Source organism: Triturus cristatus, chromosome 9, assembly GCF_964204655.1.
Source record: "Triturus cristatus chromosome 9, aTriCri1.1, whole genome shotgun sequence".
NCBI lineage: Eukaryota > Metazoa > Chordata > Amphibia > Caudata > Salamandridae > Triturus > Triturus cristatus.
In genome coordinates this window covers 227,955,301-227,980,039 of record NC_140592.1, presented here as the reverse complement: position 1 = coordinate 227,980,039, position 24,739 = coordinate 227,955,301, and the positions used below count along the sequence as shown (strand labels likewise).

General features: G+C 46.3%; 1 protein-coding gene across 4 annotated transcripts in view; it reads left to right on the top strand.

Moving 5' to 3' along the window:
- EOGT (EGF domain specific O-linked N-acetylglucosamine transferase) overlaps positions 1-24,739 on the top strand; it is a 265,331-nt gene that overhangs the window by 126,846 nt on the left and 113,746 nt on the right. For all 4 annotated transcript variants that reach the window (XM_085624778.1, XM_085624779.1, XM_085624777.1 and 1 more), the window contains 3 exons: positions 22,107-22,210; positions 23,067-23,159; positions 24,063-24,134. In XM_085624778.1, the coding sequence (XP_085480904.1) occupies positions 22,107-22,210; positions 23,067-23,159; positions 24,063-24,134 (269 nt within the window). The remainder of the gene's footprint in view (positions 1-22,106; positions 22,211-23,066; positions 23,160-24,062; positions 24,135-24,739) is intronic.

The following is a 24,739-nucleotide window of genomic DNA, read 5'->3' as shown; positions in this document are numbered from 1 at the left end:
AATGGCGCGAGCTATTGTTACTTGAGGGTACGAGTTATAGTTACTTGAGATAACTATAACATTGATTTGGGTGGTTTTTTTAGTTTAAAACGTTACGTTGTCACTGAAATTGTCAACTAACTATACCATCACTTTAACCTTTGATTTTCTTTTTTCAGTGAATTTCTAGGTTTTTTTCAATGTAAAGTTATGTTCGAGGCATATGAGCTGCAGATGACACACTTTTGCATAGATCGCCACCTGGTGTTGGGCCCGGATGTTTGCAGTTTGTTTTTCCTCTTGGAAAGTCTTTGGAAGTCACGAGGTCGGTGACTCCTCCTTTGGTTCGTATTGCGCATGGGCTTCGGCTCCATCCTCAGATTGTTTTTTTCCGCCATCGGGCTCGGATGTAATACTTCGCGCTCCGGTTCCGAACTTTTCCAGTTCAACGATCGACGCAAAATCCTCGTTCATCGAGATTCTTCAGATAACAAATCATCTTAATCACCTTCTCTTCGACACTTCTTCGATTCCAGTCGTCGACGGCGGCCTTCGGGCCTATCCCGGCTCCGGTCTCGGCTGATGGAAAGAACTCCCTTCAAGAAGTGCCCTCGATGTGGGTCCAAATTCCCCCACACCGATCTTCATGAGGTGTGCAACCTCTGCCTCTCCCCTGAACACGAGGCTCGAGACTGTCCCGCCTGCAAGTCTTTTAGATCGAAAAAGACTATTCGAGATCGAAGGGCCAGACGCAACATGGCGCACTCCTCGACCTCCGCTCCAGTCGACATCTTCGGGGACGACGTCGAAGCTCCGGGACAGCAGCACACTGAAGAAGACGACGACGACCTCGTCAGTGCTTCCGAAGCCGACAACTCAGATGTGGAGGACATCACCCCGGCGCAGAGGGTCGTGAGTACTATACCCCCTCCCACACACGCGCCGACACCCAAAAAGGCTTCGGTCACGCCTTCGCCTTCGAGCATAGGCAAGACCAAGGACACTGCTTCTAACACCCCACCTTCGGGCCCGGTAAAGAAGCCTAATAAGCCTTCCGGCAGCTCGGGCTCGAGCCAGCCTACCAGCGGTGCCGAAAAACACCCTTCGGCACCGAAGAAAAAATCGGCCTCCACCTCCACACCGAGCTCAGCACCAAAGCCCTCGGTGTCGAAACCCGGCCTCTCGGTGCCGACCAAACATCATAAGGCCCTCGGCGCCGACACTCCCGTGCCGAAGCCTCTCGGCACCGAACAAAAAATCGGAGGTTCCAAAAAAGCACGGCACAGACAAGCCTAAAAAGCCGTCGGCCCCGAAAACCTCGGCGCCGACCGAACAACCAGTGTCGCAAGAACTATTCACACCGGATCCTATGCAAAAGACACTTACCAAGGATCCAAAAACTGGACATTTGACACTGTCTTCAAAAAAGAGACATTTGGACAAACCAGCTCACCTCCACTTCCAAAGAGGAAGGACTGTGCTACCTCCCCTTTCAGAGTGCCTTCCCCACCTCTTCCACCTCCTCCACCCTCTCCACCTCCACCTTCTCCACCCCTGCCTCATCGCTCTCCGACCCCGTCTCCAGACCATGATGATCAAGGGGACCCTTACTACGATCCAGCAGAAGTGCCACAAGACCCCACCCCTACTGGATCCCCAGACCCATGGGATGATTATAACAATCCAGACATCCCAGATGTCCCACAGGATGACCTCTATCCATCCAGGCCATCCCCACCAGAAGACTCGTTAGGTTTTCACCACCTACTACAGAGGGTGGCACATTATCACGGGGTAGAGCTACATACTGACCCAGTAGAGGAAGATTTCCTCCTAGACACCTTCGATACTGCACATAGGTCTACTGCTATACTACCTATGCTAAAAGGGGTAATCAAACATGCACCAGAGGTTTTTAAAGACCCAGTCAGGGCTACGGTCCTAAACCCACGTATAGAGAAAAAATATAAAGCCACCCCCACAGATCCTGCCTACATTAAAGGCCCTGCACCACTGGATTCCTTAGTGGTATCTACAGCTAGGAAGAGATCAAATTCTCAGGCGTCAGGCGAAGCACCACCACCTGACAAAGAGTCCAAGCTCCTAGACGCATCAGGGAAGCGCACTGCGTCACAAGCTGCCAATATATGGCGTATCGCCAACACTCAAGCGCTATTGGCCAGATACGACAGAGCGCATTATGATGAGCTAGAAACCATCATGCACCATCTCCCTGAAAAATACAAAAATAGGGCTAATGAATTGATTCAAGAGGGAAAAACCATAACTAATACCTCTATACGCTGTGCCCTAGATGCGGCAGACACAGCCTCCAGGGCCATAAACACCAGTGTCCTCCTCCGTCGCCACGCCTGGCTAAGAGTTTCAGGTTTTAAACCTGAGGTACAAGCCTCCATATTAAACCACCCATTTGATCAACAACATTTATTTGGTCCAAAGGTTGATGAGGCCCTCGAGAAGATGAAGAAAGACACTGATACGGCGAAATCCATGGGAGCACTACAGTCACACACTCCTAGGCGCTCCTTTCGCCGCTCTTCCTTTCGGGGCACGGGTAGAGGCTACTCCTCAGATACCGCATCCACGTCCTACAAATCCCCTCCTCAGTCCACCTTCACAAGGGGTTATCAAAGAGGCGGCTATAGAGGCAATAATAATAAAGGCAGAGGCAAAACAAATACCGCCCGCTCTGCCACACCGCCTACCCAATGACTTTCCCCCGCTCCCTCCAGACCATCCCACTCCGGTCGGGGGCAGACTACAAAATTTCCTTCACGTCTGGGAGACCATCACCTCAGACAGATGGGTGACCCAAATTATTCATTCAGGGTACTGCCTAGAATTAACATCTACCCCCCAAACATTCCACCCAGGCAACACCCAATGTCACAAGAACATGCCACGTTATTAAAACAGGAAGTAATCTCCCTCCTGCAAAAACAAGCCATAGAGCAAGTCCCCATCAATCAGCAAAATTTAGGGGTCTACTCCCTGTACTTTCTGATTCCAAAAAGAGACGAGACTCTACGACCTATTCTAGATCTCAGGCCTCTAAACACTTGCATACATTCAGACCATTTTCACATGGTAACCCTTCAACAGGTTCTTCCACTCCTCTCCCAGAACGACTTTCTCACCACACTGGACTTGAAAGACGCATACTTTCACATTCCAGTACACCATGCTCACAGAAAGTACCTCAGATTTGTAGTGGACGGGCAACACTTCCAGTTCAAAGTGCTCCCGTTCGGGGTCACAACAGCACCATGGGTATTCACCAAGTGCCTAGCAGTAGTGGCGGCACACCTCAGAAGACAGCACATTCACGTCTTCCCATATTTGGACGACTGGCTAATAAAAGTCACGTCCTACAACCAATGTGTGCACCACACCGCCGCTACAATCCAACTACTTCACCAGCTAGGTTTCACGGTGAACCACCAAAAGTCCCACCTGATACCATCACACACAAAGCAATACCTCGGTGCCACCATAGACACCTCAAAAGCCATAGCCTATCCCAATCCTGCCAGGATTGCAAACATACAGGCTCTGCGTCAAAAATTCATACTTCAACACTCTCTCCCAGCAAGAGTGTTTATGCAACTGATAGGGATGATGGCCTCTTGCATTTTCATAGTGCCTCATGCAAGACTCCAGATGCGTCAACTCCAAGAGTGCTTAGCGCGCCAGTGGAACCAGGCCCAGGGGCAACTGACAGATCTGGTGTTGGTGGACGGTCGCACCCATCGCTCTCTGCAGTGGTGGAACACCACAAACCTTTCCAAAGGTCGACCATTCCTGGACCCGGTTCCACAAATAATCCTAACAACAGACGCATCGCTCTCCGGCTGGGGAACTCATCTGTTACATCTCACAGTGCAGGGCACATGGACGCCACAACAGAAGTTACTCCACATCAACCATTTGGAGTTACTGGCAATCTTTCTAGCCCTAAAATCCTTCCAGTCGCAGATTTCAGGCAAGGCAGTCCTCATTTGCACAGACAACATGACTGCCATGTACTACATTCAAAAACAGGGGGGCACACACTCTCCACAGCTCTCTCAACTAGCACAGAGCATATGGAGATGGGCAATTCCGCAAAAAATCTTTCTCCTGGCCCAACACGTCCCAGGAGTCCAAAACACCATAGCAGATCTGCTCAGCAGACAAACACAACAGATCCACAAATGGGAACTTCACCCACAGGTTCTTCACCCGTTCTTTCAGAAGTGGGGGCATCCTCAGATAGACCTCTTCGCCACCCACGAAAACAAAAAATGCCCAAGCTTCGCCGCCAGATACCCACACCCATTGTCCAAAGGCAATGCGATATGGATGAACTGGTCAGACAAATTTGCGTACGCTTTTCCACCTCTCCCACTAATTCCACTAGTGGTGCGAAAGCTACAACAGCATTCCCTCACGCTCATCCTGGTAGCTCCAACATGGGCCACACAACCGTGGTAAACCACACTGCTGGAACTCTCGGTAGTGCCACACCAAAAGTTACACCTCTCACCATGCCTCCTAACCCAGAACCATGGAGAGATCAGGCACCCGGACCCAGCTCAGCTCAACCTTGCGATCTGGCTCCTGAGGTCCTGGAATTCGGATACCTTAACCTTCCCCCTGATTGCATGAATATTATCAGAGAAGCTAGACGCCCTACTACTAGGGCATGCTACGCTGCAAAGTGGAAAAGATTTGTTGTTTACTGCCATAACAACACAATCAACCCTCTAGATGTATCCATACAGCACATCATATGTTACTTGCTCCATCTACAAAGGTGTAACCTAGCATATACATCCATTCGGTTACACCTCGCAGCAATTGCTGCTTACCTACAAAACAGACTATCACTTTTCAGGGTGCCTGCCATCAAAGCCTTTATGGAAGGCCTCAAAAGAGTAATTCCACCCAGAGTACCACCCTCACCTGTCTGGAACTTAAATATAGTTCTCACAAGGCTAATGGGACCGCCTTTCGAACCATTGCGTAAATGTGAGCTGCAATTTCTCACATGGAAAACAGCTTTTCTAGTAGCCATCACTTCCCTTAGAAGGGTTAGTGAAATACAAGCACTCACTATACAGCAACCTTTTCTCCAAATGCATCAGAACAAGGTTGTACTCCGCACCAACCCAAAAATCCTACCCAATGTCATTTCTCCCTTCCATCTGAACCAATCGGTAGAATTACCGTTTTTTTTCTCACAACCTCAAACTGTTGCGGAAAGGGCTCTACACACACTGGATGTTAAAAGGGCCTTACTTTACTATATCCAAAGAACACAACCTTTCAGAAAAACCAAACAGCTATTTGTCTCTTTCTCTCCACCACATAAAGGCAACCCTATTTCTAAATCAGGGATAGCTAGGTGGATTGTAAAATGCATACAGATTTGCTACCACAAAGCAAAACGAACGCTATCTGTTCCCCCTAAAGCCCACTCTACAAGGAAGATAGGGGCTTCTATGGCTTTTCTAGGGAACATACCATTAGATGACATCTGCAAAGCAGCGACATGGTCAACACCGCACACTTTCACAAAACATTACTGTGTAGATGTGCAAACCAAGCAACAAGCTAGTGTGGGCCAGGCCGTACTAAAAACACTGTTCCAAACCACTGCAACGGATGCCGGTGGTCGCCGCTAGGGTTGGGTACTGCTATATAGTCTATGCAAAAGTGTGTAATCTGAGTCTTTCTTTTAAACGTTTTTAGCCTATAAAATACAGTCATAAAAACAACCACTAGAGGGCCTTGCACTCCAGCTGAATAGTGTAGAGATCCAGCTAGGCGTGCCCTAAACATATATGGTAAGTTCTCCTCAGGTATGGATTTAATGACCCATGAACTGCCTGTTTTTTATTTCAATGTTACTGGGGGCTGCTACACTCCCTGCGGCACCCCACAACATTACAACAAAATGCTATGTGTTGCTTCTGCCCCTTATAAGGGCACCACCAAGGTAAACAAATATATAAATAACCCTCTAGGGGCCTTACGGGGGTCTCCTTCTGGGAGCAGTGAATAATAAATGAGTGACTCCTGCTGCTTGTTTATTATTTCTTTTAGAAAACATTTTATGGGTGGCTCAGTATACAACAGTGGCGCCCATAACTTCTTTTCTATTTGTTTATTTGGGGGCTGCGAGGTGGGGGTGCGCCCTCGGCCCCAGACAGCTCCCCTTGTGGAAACCAGCCATTTTTGTTTATCTAGGTGGATGTACCCACAATGTAGGAGGTGATTGGGGGCCCTGTGGAAGCACCAGGGCCCCTCAGCCCCAAACGGCTCCCTTGTGGGAGCCAGCCATTTTTGTGTTGTAGGTGGGTGCCTTGGTACTGCATTACCCACAGTGTTGGGGACCACGGCGAGAGCCTCAAGACTTCTCAGCCAGCACTATACTGGGTGCTGGTGTGAGCGTCTTATTTGCTTTTCTCCTGATCGGCAGGAGCAGTGTTTTTTCACTACGTCCGCTGTGCAGAAGCAAAGTTGAATTCCTTGCCTGAGTAAATGCGGGCAAGTTATGCCAAAACTCATCCAGGCAGGAAACAACACTGTTCCGGAGATAGGCTCCTAGGGACACTATGAAGTATCACGCCCCAGGGGATGGGGTCCCCGAGCAGATACCTGCACAGTGATGGGGGGTGTGCAGCCTACCTCCCTTTTTGTGATGGGGTACCTGGGGCCCAACAGCTTCTCGGAGAGGGAAGATGCATGCCCCCCTCCCCTTAAATTGACATTCGGTCCCAGGAAATGGGCTCCCATGGGATCACACCATAAACACTTTTTTTTAAAATTTTGGCCCCAAACAAGGGCTAGGGGGCATTTTTCTTGCGGGAGCGAGTAGGTCCAAGTGGGGAAGAAAGCCCCCTAGGCCAATCAGAAAGCGCTATTTCTTTTTTTTTTAAGTTGGGTTCAATGGACTCTTGCAAGAGTTTCCACGAACCAAACCGTCCAGATATGCAAATGTTTTTGATCCTTCATTTCTCTAGAACCACTGAAAGGATTTGCACCAAATCACAAAAAGCACACTTTATGGACCAAGATGTAGTTTCTTGTCAAATTCAGTTTGTAATTCCGTTCAACAGTTTTTGCTGTATCGCGCCCTAAAAAAGTCAAGCCCTATGGTCTTCACTCCCCTGAGTTTGTTGCCTCTCCTTGTTCTTGGCCTTTTTCTGTTTTCCTTTCCAATTACCTACCCATCTCACTGCTTCTTCCATGCCTGACTTATATTCCATGTGTAGAGTAAATAGGTACTTACTCCATTTTATAATTCGCTGTAATTTTTAATGTAGCTCTGAAAGAGTATAAGCAACACTCTCATCTCCAACTACTATCTCAAAGGAGGAGAACAGAATCACAAGTAGCCTAAATATTTCACCCAAGGTTTTGTACTTCCATGGTACTGATTGTGAAATGTCTTACGTAACACATGATCTCCAGGCTGACAGGGCTTTATAACTCGTTAACAATAAGGAAAATTTGTTTAAACTTTTGCGATGTAAGAGGTTACATTTTCACTTAAAATCTTTACATTCAGCTGTACTAATGTCACCTCTCTGGTGCCAATAGGATATTATTTGACAAACCTCAGGCTTTCATTCTGAGAGGGCTGGTAATCTCAATGAAGAAACAAATTATAGTTTGCGCCCGAATTGAGATCACAGTTGGCCTGGTAATACTGCAGACATGTTGCCAGTCAAAATCTGTCTGGATTTGTCTGTGGAAATCTGCACTTTAGGAGTTGTGCATCTTAGAACAGGGAAATATAATTGCATTGTCACATTATATGCCTCATTCTGAGGTGCAGTACACGGAATAGGGAGGTGGGAACGACCCTGTTAAATACTACTGATGGGGATATCATTATATACAGGGAGAGGTATCACCTCCCAGATCACCCGGGCCCGGAGAATGAGGCCCTTCTTCTGCTCTACAGCTGACAGTTCCTGGCTTTATCTTAAATGAAAATATCACAATCAGATTTCAAAAGCAATGTGATAGCAGTCTGGTTCCCAACTATAAGTGTGTTATTTTGTTTTACATCAATTGTTTGCATTCAATTGAAATATATCATTAACATCTTCATCATTGGAAACATCAAATAAAACAAATGCTCCTGTCACCTAATTTTTAGGTCTCGCTAGCATTGTAGCGCATGTGCTGCTCGCTTTGCGAGGCATGCAGTATATACTATAGCATGGAAGCTCCGTGTAAGCTCCACCCACTCTCCGCCCATCATTTGTATTGGCTTAGGTCCTAAATGCAGCCTTCCCATTGGTTTTAGGCTTGTTAGTCCCTCCTCCTGACGGCTATGTCGTCATTTGTGTCCTTCCATGGCTACTGGACACTTTACTGTCAACACTATTTGGTTCCCATGCCTCTCCCCCCGTCCCCTCCCGCAGTCCTTGACTTCTCCGACCATCACCCCCCCCGCACTCCCGTTCGTGCCATTTTGCCCGCCCATACTTTCTTTTAAAATGCAATAAGACTTGCATAAATGCACGTCCTATTGAATGGAAAATGCTTGTTTTTAAAGTAGTGCCTTACATAGTACGCATGCACGCCAAAAGTGCAACGTGCTTTGTTTATATTCAGCGCGCTGTGCACACTTTTACTTTCGATACTGCCGGGACACTTGCGATCGCTTGTTTATTCATTAGTTAACAAATAGTCCCCTTTCTATGTCCATCACGCTGTTTCCCATCGCTTGCTTCCAGATATACTGCGCAGAGTTGAAGATGAACTTCTCGGTTTGCCGATTCTGGCCTATATTGACCCCTCCCCTCCCTATGCTTACTCTGCAACACAATTGCTAAAGTAGTAAAGATGTTAACAACGTCTTTAAATGTAGGATGAATTTCTTAAGGGTAAATAATTTTTTTAAAAACACTAATTGGTCACATTTATAGCATATTTCAAAAGATGGAATATGTTGGGTTCAACACGGAGAGTAGGCGTGTCCCTGCCGTGCTATTTGGGATCTCAATAAAATAACGAATAACAAGCAGTTAAGGAAAAAAGTGCGCTGTCAGTTGCCTCGAGACAGGCCTGCGCAGGGCTGTTTAAGTACCCCTGTAAAACAACAAACAAACTATTGCTTACTGACCACCTTCCCTCGCCAAGCTGCAACCTGTCCCAAAGGTATGCAGAGGAAAGTCTCTCTCGCGCACACACTTTTATCTCCATGCACTTTTTTTGTCTCTCCTCCCTTTCACGCACACTCTCTCCTTCCGGTACAGAGCCACTGCCAGTTTCTTTCTCGCTTGAGGTGCAAGTTGTGTTTCAGCGTCAAAAGCCTGTCTTTTCTCTCTAGGATGTATGATTCCTCTTTGAGCTACAGGTTATCTTTTAGGAGCAAAGCTCATGTTCTCTGTCAGAGGTGTAAGCCACAGGCTCCTTCTCTTGCCTCTCTGAAATGCTGATGTCTCTGGGCTGCATGATACAGGTCCCCCTCTCTGAACTGCAGGGCACTTCTTCTCTCTCTAAAGTCCGACCTGTCTCTTAGGGCACACTCTTCATCTATATTGTGTGTGACGCATTCCTCAAAACATTTGCGGGCACAGTATCCATGCTTCCTATGTGATGTAGAAGTGCCACATCCTTCCTTCAAATGCAGGCCAAAGGCTCCTTCTCTGAGTTGTAATCTCCCTCACTGAAGTTCTGGGTGTAAAATCCCTCTCTAATGTGCAGGGCGCATGCTATGTCACTAAGGTTCAGAATCCTTCTCCCTCTTTAAGGTGCAGGATTCAGACTCACTCTCTGATGTTCGGACTGACTCTTGTCCAGGCACATGCTCGCTAACAAAGGGGCAATTGGTATCTGTGGTGAAGGGCACATTACCTCTCTCTGAGATGCAAGCTTCTGACAGTGCTGGTTACGAGTGCTACAGGTCGTATTAAATGCCTAAAAGCTAAGAATCATGTGGGGCGGCTGAAGACTACCTCAATAACAACATTTACATACGTTAGGTAGGCTCTGCACAATGAGACCGTATCCCCAGCACAGATACAACTTGCTTAGTTGCTGTTGTGCGAGTGTCACAGCTTAACATTATATAACGATGGACTTCCTTTGCCATGTCCGGGTTAAAAGAGTTTAAAGTCCCCAAGCCCTTGCTGTGTGAGTCTGCGAGGAAAGCAGTCCTCTCATCAGAACATGCACTTCCGCTTCAGCTTCCATCACCAGTAAAACAAGCATATGCAAAGTTAGAGCTCGCCTATTTGGTGATCTGTTGGCTTTGTCAATATTTTTTTAGTGATGTTGTACAGCAGAGCATCTGCTGTGCAACATGGATAAAAGTAAAAAAAAAAAAAGTGTTATCGCGTACTCAACACTGGCCGTATCATATCAATTTTTTTTAACTTTTCCCCATGCTGCACAGGTCTGCACAATTCTATGTACATGATAGGTACAAGATAGCAAAAAATTGACATATCCAAAAAGCTCTACTATTTGGTATCCTCAGTCTTTTCAAAGATCCGTTGGCTCTGCCAATGCTTGTTCTTTTTCACCTCCCAACTCTAGATTCATATCCTGACAATTCACGTTTTTCATATCTATAAATATTTGCCCCTGAACACTTTCAGAGAGAAGTTAACCACTGCTTCAAGACCACAGTAGTAGCAGCAGAATGCCATATCACTTACGTTGGTAACTTTTTAGGTCTCGCCTAGCGTTGCAGCATGCAAAGTGCTGTATGCATTATAATTCTAATTGTGCTGGGGCATTCAACGACATTTTCAAACCAAGTACCACAGTTAGGGACGCAAACAGGAAGTGCATAGTATTTAACCTAAAACGCGTTAAAATCTGTGTTGAGGCTTTCAAACCATAGGAAGGTAGTTCGGGCCCCTCGCTGTCAGTAAATCAAAAAGTTCAGGCAACTCCAGCAAATAAAAAGCATTTTTAGGTCTAGCATTCAAGATCTCTTGTATATACTTTAGCAGAGGTCAGTAAAATACCAGAATCACTTTAACATTCTCTAGTTTCCAGTCCATATAAATTATCTTCCACAAACACCCGTAGACAATAATACTTTTTTCAAATCTTGTATTTTCAGTGATATGACCACCGAAGGCCCTGCTTTTATATTAAAAACAGAGATTTGTACTATACCATTTCCTGCTGAAAGGCAATATTTCTCTCCATGTGTTCCCATACCTGCCGTGTCACGCAGTTTGGTGCTTACTTTCCCTCCATGTTAAAGAACAGCTAATGTTTCAGCACCCAAGCTAATGTGCTGCATAGCTAAATACATATAAGGTCCCAAAGGCGAGACCGTTTGCATTGCAAATGCTTGTTATCTTAATCAATCAATCAATCAGGGTACTTGTAAAGCGTGCTACTTACCCGTGAGGGTCTCAAGGCGCTGAGGGGTGGGGGGGGGGGGAGGGGGGTGGCCGCTACTGCTCGAAGAGCCAGGTCTTGAGGAGTCTTCTGAAGGCGAGTAGGTATTGGGTCTGTCGTAGGTGGGTTGGGAGGGTGTTCCAGGTTTTGGCGGCGAGGTAAGAGAAGGATCTGCCACCGGCGGTCGTACGTTGGATGCGGGGCACATCTGCGAGGGCGAGGTTGGCGGAGCGGAGCTGGCGGGTTGGGGTGTAGAAGCTGAGTCTGCTGTTCAGGTAGGCTGGTCCGGCGTTGTGGAGTGCTTTGTGTGTGTGGGTGAGGAGCTTGAAGGTGATCCTCTTGTCGATGGGGAGCCAGTGCAGGTCTCTCAGGACGGGGGTGATGTGGCTGGGGCGGGGGGCGTTGACGATCAGTCGGGCGGAGGCGTTTTGGATGCGTTGTAGCCGCCGTTGGTGTTTGGCTGGGATTCCTGCGTAGAGTGCGTTGCCGTAGTCCAGTCTGCTGCTGACGAGGGCCTGTGTCACTGTTCTTCTTGTTTCGGTCGGGTTCCATTTGTAGATCCGGCGGAGCATGCATAGGGTGTTGTAGCAGGAGGAGGAGGAGGAGACGGCGTTGACTTGCTTGGACATGGAGAGGGAGGAGTTGAGGATGAATCCTAGGTTGCGTGCGTGGTCGGTTGGTGTTGGTGCTGTCCCCTTACTGTTCTTTACGGTTGCAGTTTTAACAGTAGAGTATTGATAGGATTAGGGAAGAGTATTTTTCCACAAGTTTTAGAATTGTGTTTGTAAGGAAGTATTTTTTTTCTAAAGAGCAATTATTAGAACCTCAGGAGTATCTTAAATCCACGTTTGAAGGATTCTCAACAAATGCATGAGTCTTGCTTCTGTTTTGTTGATGAGGAATTGTGGGCTATAATAGCAGGAAAGGAATAAGGTCTAAAATGGATCTAGTGTTCCCTCATCACTGAGCAAAGCAAGTCACAGTTTTGTGAACTAGGCAGACATGTCAGACAGGTCATGAAGGATAAAAACTGTATGGATGCTAGCAGTATACCTAAATTTTTAGATGATAACATGCACTATATTCAGCAGGTAATATTTATTTATATATTTCTGAGCAGCTGAGATGGTAAGTGTTATAAATGGGTGTATCTAATAGGCAGAGATAATGTACCTGTGTCCTAGTAGGGAAACTTGCTTCTAGTCACGATAAGGGAGTTATGCCCTTAGAAAACCCCTGCTCATCCTCTTGGTATCTTGGCACAAGCAGACCGGCTTATCTCAGAGGCAGTGTGTAAAGCATTTGTGCACACATACAGTATACTGTGAAAACACTACAAATGGACACCACACCAGTTTAGAAAAATAAGTAATCTTTATCTCAACCAAACAAGACCAAAACTGCAAAAATCCCACATCCAGTTATCCAAATATGACTTTTAGAAGGTAAAAACAGGTTCGAGGCATATGAGCTGCAGATTACACACTTTTGCATAGATCGCCATCTGGTGTTGGGCCCGGATGTTTGCAGTTTGTTTTTCCTCTTGGAAAGTCTTTGGAAGTCACGAGGTCGGTGACTACTCCTTTGGATCGTATTGCGCATGGGCTTCGGCTCCATCCTCAGATTGTTTTTTTCCGCCATCGGGCTTGGATGTAATCTTCGCGCTCCGGTTCCGAACATTTCCAGTTCGACGATCGTAGCGGAATCCTCACTCACATCGCGGTATTGTTTCGATCGCGATCTCCTCAATCACCTTCTCATCGACAAATCTTCGGTTCCAGTCGTCGACGGCGGCCTTCGGGCCTACCCAAGCTCCGGTGCCGGCTGATGGAAAGAACTCCATTCAAGAAGTGCCCTCGATGTGGGTCCAAATTCCCCCACACCGATCTTCATGAGGTGTGCAACCTCTGCCTCTCCCCTGAACACGAGGCTCGAGACTGTCCGGCCTGTAAGTCTTTCAGATCGAAAAAGACTATTCGGGACCGAAGAGCCAGACGCAACATGGCGCACTCCTCGACCTCCGCTCCAGTCGACATCTTCGGGGACGACGTCGAAGATCCGGGACAGCAGCGCACCGAAGAGGACCTCGTCAGTGCTTCCGAAGCCGACGACTCAGATGTAGAGGACATCACCCCGGCGCAGAGGGTCGTGAGTAATATACCCCCCCCCCACACCCGCGCCGACACCCAAAAAGGCTTCGGTCACGCCTTCGCCTCCGGGCCTAGGCAAGACCAGAGACACTGCTTCACACACCCCACCTTCGGGCCCGGTGAAGAAGCCAAATAAGCCTTCCGGCAGCTCGGGCTCGAGCCAGCCTTCCAGCGGTGCCGACAAACACACTTCGGCACTGAAAAATAAACCGGCCTCTACCTCGACACCAAGCTCCTCACAGAAGTCCTAGGTGTCGAAACCCAGCGCTTCCGTACCGACGCCATCTTCGGTACCGACCAAACCCCATAAGGCCCTCGGCACCAACACTTCCACGCCGAAGCCCACCTCGGCACCGACCAAGAAATCGGAGGTTCCCAAACACAGTGCTAAGCACGGCACGGACAAGCCTAGAAAAGCCATCGGCCCCGAAGACTTCGGCGCCGACGGAACAAACATTGTCACAGGAACTCTTTACACCGGTTCCCTTACAAAAAACTCTTACCATGGATCCAAAAACTGGACATTTGGCACTCTCTTCCAAAAAGAGACATTTGGACAAACCGGCTCCGCCTCCACCTCCAAAAAGGAAGGACTCTGCTACCTCCCCTTTCAGAATACCTTCCCCACCTCCTCCACCTCCTCCACCCTCTCCACCCCTGCCCCCTCCGCCTTCTCCACCCCCACCTCATCGCTCTCCAACCCGTCTCCAGACGATGATAATCAGGGGGACCCATATCACGATCCAGGGGATGTGCCCCAAGACCGCACCCCTACAGGATCCCCAGACCCATGGGACAACTACAATAACCCAGATATTCCAGACGTCCCACAAGATGACCTTTACCCTTCCAGGCCATCTCCACCGGAAGACTCATTAGGTTTCCACCACCTACTTCAGAGGTCGGCACATTATCACGTGGTAGAGTTACACACTGACCCAGTGGAGGAGGATTTCCTCCTCGACACATTTGATACCGCACATAGGTCTACCTCCATACTACCTATGCTCAAGGGGGTGGTAAAACATGCGCCAGAGGTTTTTAAAGACCCAGTCAGGGCCAGGGTCATTAACCCACGCATAGAGAAAAAGTACAAAGCTGCCCCCACAGATCCTGCCTATATCAAAGGGCCAGCGCCACTAGATTCCCTAGTGGTTTCCACTGCACGAAAGAGGTCAAACTCCCTGGCGTCAGGTGAAGCACCAGCACCTGACAAAGAGTCAAAGCTACTGGACGCGTCAGGAAAGCGCACTGCGTCACAGGCAGCCAATATATGGCGTATCGCCAACACCCAAGCGCTATTGGCTAGATACGATAGGGCACATTATGATGAATTAGAAACCATAATGTACCACCTCCCCGAAAGATACAAAAATAGGGCCAATGAATTAATTCAAGAGGGTAAGACAATAACTAACACCTCCATACGCTGTGCCTTAGATGCAGCAGACACAGCCTCCAGGGCCATTAATACTAGCGTCCTCCTCCGTCGCCATGCTTGGCTGAGAATATCAGGTTTCAAACCAGAGGTACAGGCCTCCATCCTAAATCATCCTTTTGACCAAGAACACCTATTCGGCCCAAAGGTAGATGAGGCCCTCGAAAAAATGAAGAAGGACACTGATACGGCGAAGTCCATGGGAGCCCTGCAGTCACACCCTCCTAGGCGCTCCTTTCGTCGCTCTTGCTTTTGGAGTACATCTAGAGGCTACTCCTCAGATAGCGCGTCCACTTCCTACAAATCCCCCACTCAGTCCACTTTCACAAGGGGTTATCAAAGAGGCGGCTATAGGGGCAATAACAATAAAGGCAGAGGCAAAACAAATACCACCCGCTCTGCCACACCGCCTACCCAATGACTTCCCCCCGCTTCCTCCAGACCATCCCACTCCGGTCGGGGGCAGACAACAACATTTCCTTCAGGTCTGGGAGACCATCACCTCAGACAGATGGGTGACCCAAATTATTCATTCAGGGTACTGCCTTGAATTAACATCTACCCCCCCCCAAACATTCCACCCAGGCAACGCCCAATGTCACAAGAACATTCCACATAAACAGGAGGTAATCTCCCTCCTACAAAAACAGGCAATAGAACAAGTTCCCGCCAATCAGCAAAATTTAGGGGTCTACTCCCTATATTTTCTAATACCAAAAAGGGACGAGACTCTACGACCTATTCTAGATCTCCGGCCCCTAAACACATACATACATTCAGACCATTTTCACATGGTAACGCTTCAGCAGGTGCTTCCGCTCCTCTCCCAGAACGACTTCCTCACCACACTGGACTTGAAAGACGCATACTTTCACATTCCGGTACACCATGCTCACAGAAAGTACCTCAGATTTGTAGTGGACGGGCAACACTACCAGTTAAAGGTGCTCCCATTCGGAGTCACAACAGCACCAACGGTATTCACCAAGTGCCTAGTGGTAGTGGCGGCACATCTCAGAAGACAGCACATTCACGTCTTCCCATATTTGGACGACTGGCTGATAAAAGCCACGTCCTACAACCAATGTGTACACCACACCGCCACTACAATCCAACTACTTCACCAACTAGGTTTCACGGTGAACCACCAAAAGTCCCAGCTAACACCATCCCACATAAAGCAATACCTCGGTGCCACCATAGACACCTCAAACGTCATAGCCTACCCCAATCCGGCCAGGATTGCAAGCATTCAGGCTTTGCATCAAAGATTCATACTTCAACACTCCCTCCCAGCAAGAGTGTTTATGCAACTGATAGGGATGATGGCCTCTTGCATTTTCATAGTGCCCCACGCAAGACTCCAGATGCGTCCACTCCAAGAGTGCTGAGCGCGCCAATGGAACCAGGCCCAGGGGCAACTGAGAGATCTGGTGTTGGTAGACGGTCGCACCCATCGCTCTCTGCAGTGGCGGAACACCACAAACCTTTCCAAAGGTCGACCGTTCCTGGACCCGGTTCCACAAATAATACTAACAACAGACGCATCGCTCTCCGGCTGGGGAACTCATCTATTACACCTCACAGTGCAGGGCACATGGACGCCGCAACAAAAGTTACTCCATATCAACCATCTGGAGTTACTACTAATCTCTCTAGCCCTAAAATCCTTTCGGAGACAGATTTTAGGCAAGGCAGTCCTCATTCGCAAAGACAACATGACGGCCATGTATTACATTCAAAAACAAGGCGGCACACACTCTCCACAGCTCTCTCAACTAGCACAGAGCATATGGAGATGGGCAATTCCACACAACATTTTTCTCCTAGCCCAACATGTCCCAGAAGTCCAAAACACCATGGCAGATCTACTCAGCAGACAGACGCAGCAGATCCACGAGTGGGAACTTCACCCGCAGGTTCTTCACCCGTTCTTTCAAATGTGGGGGCATCCGCAGATAGACCTCTTCGCCACCCACGAAAACAAAAAATGCCCAAGCTTCGCCGCCAGATACCCACACCCATTGTCCGAAGGCAATGCGATATGGATGAACTGGTCAGGCAAATTTGCGTACACCTTTCCACCTCTCCCACTAATTCCATTGGTGGTGCGAAAGCTACAACAGCACTCCCTCACACTGATTCTAGTAGCTCCAACATGGGCCAGACAACCGTGGTACACCACGCTGCTGGAACTCTCAGTAGTACCACACCAAAAGCTACACCTCTCACCATGCCTCCTAACCCAGAACCATGGAGAGATCAGGCACCCGGACCCAGCTCAGCTCAACCTGCGCGATCTGGATCCTGAAATCCTAGAATTCTGATACCTAAACCTTCCCCCTGACTGTATGAACATCATCAGAGAAGCTAGACGCCCTACCACTAGAGACTGCTATGCTGCCAAATGGAAAAGATTTGTTGTTTATTGCCATAACAACACAATCAATCCTCTAGACGTGTCTATACAACACATCATATGCTACTTACTCCATCTACAAAGGTGTAACCTAGCATATACCTCCATTCGGCTTCACCTCGCAGCAATTGCAGCTTACCTACAAAACAGGCAGCACCTATCACTTTTCAGAGTACCTGCCATTAAAGCCTTCATGGAAGGCCTAAAACGAATAATTCCCCCCAGAGTACCACCCTCACCTGTGTGGAACTGAAATATTGTTCTCACAAAGCTAATGGGGCCGCCCTTCGAACCTTTGCATAAATGCGAACTGCAATTTCTCACATGGAAAACAGCTTTTCTTGTAGCCATCACTTCCCTTAGAAGGGTCAGTGAGATACAAGCACTTACCATACAAGAACCTTTTCTTCAAATGCACCAGAACAAGGTTGTTCTCCGTACCAACCCAAAATTCCTACCTAAAGTCATTTCCCCTTTTCACCTAAACCAATCTGTTGAATTACCAGTATTTTTCTCGCAACCTCAAACTGTTGCAGAAAGGGCTCTACACACGCTAGATGTCAAACGAGCCTTACTTTACTATATCCAAAAAACACAACCTTTCAGAAAGACCAAACAACTGTTTGTCTCTTTCTCTCCACCACACAAGGGCAACCCCATCTCAAAATCAGGGATAGCTAGGTGGATTGGAAAATGCATCCAGATTTGCTACCACAAAGCAAAACGAACGCTATCCGTTCCCCCTAAAGCCCATTCTACACGAAAGATAGGAGCTTCTATGGCTTTCCTAGGGAACATCCCATTAGATGATATCTGCAAAGCAGCTACATGGTCAACACCGCACACTTTCACTAAACACTACTGTGTAGATGTGCAAACCAAGCAACAAGCTAGTGTGGGCCAGGCTGTACTAAAAATACTATTTCAAACCACTGCAACAGATACCGGTGGTCGCCGCTAAGGTTGGGAACTGCTATATAGTCTATGCAAAAGTGTGTAATCTGCAGCTCATATGCCTCAAACGGAATATGCTACTTACCAGTATGCATCTGTTCTTGGCATGTAGAGCTGCAGATCTACACACGCCCACCCGCCTCCCCGGCTACCTGTATCTGTTCCAGTCTATCTTATTTAGATACAACACACATGGGTTTCTTCACTGTTATTACTACGCTCCATCTTTCCCTGTTGGCGAAAAACAATCTGAGGATGGAGCCGAAGCTCATGCGCAATACGATCCAAAGGAGGAGTCACCGACCTCGTGACTTACAAAGACTTTCCAAGAGGAAAAACAAACTGCAAACATCCGGGCCCAACACCAGATGGCGATCTATGCAAAAGTGTGTAGATCTGCAGCTCTACATGCCAAGAACAGATGCATGCTGGTAAGTAGCATATTCCTTCTGTCCATAGAAAACTATGGATGCAGCACTTTCAACACAAAGTACCTTGGATGCGTCAAACTCATAGGCAAAAACAGCCGCAGGGAAGGTGATGCGTCCGTTACTTACATGCAGAGAAGTTGATGCTTCGGTTCCTTGCTCCAGGGGAGGTGATGCATCAGTTCCTTACTGCCAGGCAGGGGAGGTGATGCGTCGGCTCCTTTTTGGAGATGAGGTTTCTTACTGTGTTGGGAAGTGATGCGTCAGCTTTGTGTCATCCGGCGTCGGTAGGGAGGCACCTCAGGCAAGGGTAGTACTCACAGATGGCAGAGTCCATCAGCACCAGCAGAGTTGCAGGAAGTTTTATGTGTCCCTGAGTCTTCTTAACAGGAGGAAAGCTCTACTTCAAGCCCTTGGAGATCTTTTACAAGCAGGATACACAGCACACAGCAAAGTCTTTGTCCTTTCCTTGGCAGAAACAGACACTGCAGGCCAACCCCAGACAGCACACAACAAAGGGGCAGTACTTCTCCTTCAGCTATCCCAGCTCTTCTCCTTGGCAGAGGTTCCTCTTGAGTCCAGAAGTAATCTAAAGTTTTGGGGTCTGGGCCCCATATATTTATATAGCATTTCTATGTGTTCTCTTGTAGCAGAGACTCTCTGTGCCTAGTCTAAACCAGTTCTGTCCTCTCTGGTCCAGCTTCCTGGCAGGAGGTGGAGAAAGCATTGTGTAAGGCTGACTAGGCCCATTCAGTTGCAAGGAATTCTCCTCCCGCTACTCTAAATGCAGCTCGGGTCTATTCTGCCCAGCCCTGACTCATTTGGGAATGGCAGGACACACTTCAACTCCCCCCGTGGCTATCTACAGTGAATGCACATTCCAAATCCCTGTCACTCCAAAGCCAGACAGTCAATCCACAAAAACGAGCAGAGGCACACAGGATGGCAAAGCAAGAAAATACCCACTTTCTAAAAGTGGTATTTTCAAACGCACAATATAAAATTCTTCTTTACTAAAAGATGCATTTTTATATTCTGAGTTCAGGCATGCTAAACTCCATCTTTCCATCTTGTCCCAATGGGAAATTATACTTATAAGATGTTATAAATAAACTCCCATTCTATCCTATGGGACAGATAGCCTTCCAATAGTGAAAAACGAAATACACTGTAGGACATGCCACACACACCAGTACATGTCCTACCTTTCACATACGGTAATCACTAAGGAGGTACTGTTCCGAGGCGGATGTGGTCAAAGATCGACCGGTGTCCGCCCTAAGGTTAAGAGAGAAAAAAAAAAAAAAAAAAGAGAAAAGAGGTCTAGGATATGGTACTAAGGGTGGGGGGAGACATAAGGTGTCTCTTGTTGCCCTCACACACCCCGAGGGATGTCATGCTTCATCATCGGGCGTATGCTCCTCGTCGGGCCGGCGGTGCAATGCCCTACGGGTCCCCCGAAGGGTCTCTTTAGCGGAGATCTTTTCGAGAACTGCCGATGGGTGCATGCGGGTATGTGGAGGGGAAGTACCAAGATCAGTGATAGGGGTTGTGTGTGCAAAGTGAGATAAAAATACCTAAGGGTTACCACAGGTTGGGGATGTTTTAAAAAAGAGGTACCCTTGGTACAGTAAAAAACCCATAGGTTAATAGTTACCTATCAAGACGTAATGTGTCTAAGGTAGCTTACAAAGTGGTCGACATGTTTCACGCCTTATGTGGTCAGAACGATCCTTGGCGTTTCATCAGGACCGGAGAAGGTGAGTGATGTGAAAAAAGGTGCACAGATTAAGTGTAGTGAGTGGGGTATTAATCACCCTCTCACTGGGCAAAGGAGGAGGTAGTATCTCTTACACAAGTAGCGTGTGGTTGGAGAGTGAGTTATGCCCCGTTTGCATTAGACCTAAGAAGGGAGTTGGGATTACTCCATGAGCTATGCGGCGTAGGAGGCCCACACCATCTAGGGGGGTTACTCAGGTGACGGCACTGGAAACCTGCCCGATCCAGACGCCAGCTCTTTTTTTTTTTTCTCTCTTAACCTTAGGGCGGACACCGGTCGATCTTTGACCACATCCGCCTCGGAACAGTACCTCCTTAGTGATTACCTCATTGATTTTTCGGAGCACAGGTACTGGACCATTAATTAGCTCCTGGTCCCCCCCTCTTCCCCCTTTTTTTGACGCACTACCTTTCACATACACCTTACCCTGCCCAAAGGGGTACCTTGGGCCTACCTTGAGGGTGAATCACATGTAATAAAAGAGAAGGTTAGGGCCTGGCAAGTGGGTGCACTTGCCAGGTCATCATGGCAGTAGAAAATGCGCGCAGACACTGCAGTGGCAGGTCTGAGAACCCTTTCAAAGGCTACTTGTGTGGGTGGCACAATAAGTGCTGCAGGCCCACTAGCAGCATTTGTCTCACAGGCCCTGGGCACACACAGGGAATTAGTACTAAGTCAAATAAGCCAATCATGGAAACACCTATCCATATTGACAATTTATACAAAGAGCATATGCACTTCAGCACTAATTAGCAGTGGAGTGGTAAAGTGCCCAGAGTCCTAACACCAACAAAATCAGGGTCAAAAATAGGAGGCCCAAAAGCAAAAAGTCTGGTGATAAGCCTGCTGAAAATTGCCAGGTCTAACAGTAAGATTGGTAAGTCCCCTCCCCTCCAGTCCACCTAACCATTGCTTTTATTTGAAGTCATCCATAAAAAGATCAACAGTAGTTGTTTTCCTAATACAGGTATGAATTAATACTACCATTGGTTCACCCCTGCCATATTAAAGACGCTTGTAGACCCTGTGTTATGTTTTATAAAAATGAAATAGCAATATGACTAGCATCATTTCCTCGAAATTGGTTAGGTGCAAGCATCCCTTTGTGTATTAGAAACCTATTCTATTCAAACCGTGGGTGTATAAATACATATATTTGTATTATTCAGAAAAGGAACAAACGTCCTTAAAACTCATGCAGGCAGACTACATGCATACCGTTCTTAGATTTGGATTGAATTTTTCCCTCAAGAAGATATATGAATGCAAGTCCTAGGTCTGTGAAATACTTAGGGCCCAACAGTAACCGTGTTTGAACTTTATGTTCAGGTTCTGATATGAACACCTTTCAGGGAAGTTAAGTCTAAAATTCACATGTGTATCTGCATCATTGTATATTTCTTGCAGAATTTGTAAATCGCAAATTTGAACCCTTTCGGTCTTTAGAATGTTTCTATAGCTTTATAATTTGTGGACATTTCTCAATATATCTAACAAGATCTGTAGTTGTAGTTCTCCTGTGTTTTTTATTGTTGTTTTTCATTAACCAGTTATTCTCTCTCTCTCCTATTAGGTGTCAATATGTACCATCATTTCTGTGATTTTGTCAATCTTTACATTACGCAACATATTAACAATTCATTTAGCACTGACGTCAACATTGTCATGTGGGACACTGTAAGTAATACTCAATTGAATGTACTTAATATGGTGATTTGTGCAGTGCATACTTTTTTTTGTATTAAACTATAGATGATTTGTATAAAGTAACACATTGCTGAATTGCAACGGTTAGGGCTCCTAATTTCTCGTAGTCATATGCACGTCCTGCTCTTGCTTAAGCCAACATCTACACCATCACTTCCATGACATACACCCACCTGTTTCAAAGAGTCTTAGAAAATCAGACAACATTTGTGCACAATACCAGGAGAAATAATTAATTTGATTCAATTTGGAGACTTCAACGTCATGCATTTCACTGAAATTAATTTGGAGCTGGGTATCCATTTTAGTAGCCTGTCACCTGACATTGACCTGCAGCTAGCAAGCCCTTTATTCATAGGTTCATTCACTCTTCTTAAGATCTGCCTGATGTTTTAAAAACATAATGCTTTATGAACTTCTTGGACCATATACTCCATCCACGAAGAGTGTCCTCAGTGGGAGGGGTATAGGCAAACATAGGTCCATGTTCACTGTTCTATAGGACTCAAGCTGCACCTTATTGGTGAGGCCCAATCAGACAAAAACGGTTCTTGCATAGTTTAAGATCCCATTCAGGTTAGAACATCTCTTTGGGGTGTGGCCAAGACGGATTTGCATATGGTAGTTCCCTGTTTGTAGTAAAAAAAAAATGGTAATCGAACCTGAGAATAAATGTTAAAGGGCTTTAACATCGGAGATAGGATTATGTTCAGTTTTGGTGGTTATTTGCAAATAAAAATAAAGCGAGCATACCTTTGCAAATGTATCGTGATGTGATGTGCCTGAAGCCTTTAATATGGAAAATTTCATTTGTGTACCTTTTCAGAGCTCTCTTGGATATGGTGACTTATTCAGTGAAACGTGGAAGGCCTTTACTGACCACGAGATTAAACATTTGAAAACGTACGATTACAAAAGGGTATGGAGAAAAAGTAGAAATGCATGATCAAATGAAAAGCAAATCATTTTGTATTCTGTTTTGTAATCTATGTCTTTTACAGTAATTAATGAAAAGTTCAGACTGGAAATAAGTTACTAAAAGCTACGTAAAATATGAATCTCACTAACCGTAATATTACGTGTAAGAAAATGGGTGAAAAAAAGATGTCAAGGGGGAGAATTTAATATGGCATCAAAGCAGTTAAATTGCACAAATTAATTCTTCTGATTGGCAAAACTGATTGTTATTGTAGAAACTATCACAGTCCTCGAATTTTAAAAGAATTTCTTCAGCTTGTGATAGGTTACTTTGTAATCTGTAAAGTCTTTTCTCAATATTGTCACAGGACAGCCGAATAGTTATCCAGCTGACTTTAGGAGAGATAGGTGTCTTCAACTTCTTCAGAATACATTTTTAGGTTATCATCTTTTTCCTGTGCCACCAGGGTATTTGTTTTTCTTTCATATCCCTGAAGGCAAGGGACATTTTTGTGGATGATTCGATGTCAGATATAGCAAAACGCATCACTGTTTTTTGAAGATCATTGTCCTATCTCTTGTTTACACCATATCGGTCAAAATGGACAGGACTAGTGGCCCTAAACTGTAGAGTCCCTCTGTACTACTGGAGAGCACCCGGCCAACGGTCAAGAGGTAAAGGATTAGGGAAAAGTGTTGCCTCCTACTTCTGACTCCTTTTTTTTGTTTTTTGGAAGCAATCTCCGATTTTCAAGGCAGATGGCCTATTCCCAAAACCGTAGCTTAGTTTTCTATCACTAATACAAAAATGCTCTTGTACCATGTCTCTCATTCCTACAAAGATGTGGACTCAACTGGTCAGTTGTTTCTTCCCACTTTAATGCTCTTAATATTGATATTTCAGGTGTGCTTTAAGGATGCCATGTTTTCGTTACTTCCGCGCATGAGATTTGGCCTATTTTATAACACACCACTGGTGAGTATCTTTTTACCTTTTGTGTGGAAAACCAGTTCTTAGTGTTTGTATAAATGCCTTTTTGTAAAGACTTAGAGATTAAAAACACTGAAGTGCTTTATGTGACTAAACTGAAGAGTGTCCTGTTAGATACGATTGTCTCAACAACTTGAAAACGCATAAATACCACTATTGGGTATGTGAGTTAGAAAAACCTGGAACAAGTTTACCCAAATGTACTTAAAGGAGCCAGCCAATATATAGAAAAGAAAACAACTCTCTTCGCCTAGTCATACATTTCTGCCAATTTCTAACAACAGGCGTTCTATAATATTGTTTGTGTGATGTCAGATGGGGTTTTGAGGCCGATTTTAACATCAAGCACAGATGGCCTCTTTAGACCACTCTACTTCTCAGTGTCAGAAGATGTGTTACCTGATTACAAATCACTGAAATGATTTGACAAATGATTGACAGAAATTATTTTTAATTTTTCGCTTCCTTGAAGGTAATTATTTTTAAAGTGCTGCTATTATTCGGAAACAAATGCTAACGTTTTTGGAATGCATATTTTAGTTGACATGTCAGGTCCACTGTATTTGTTGTTTAAAAGAAAAGCACCGTTG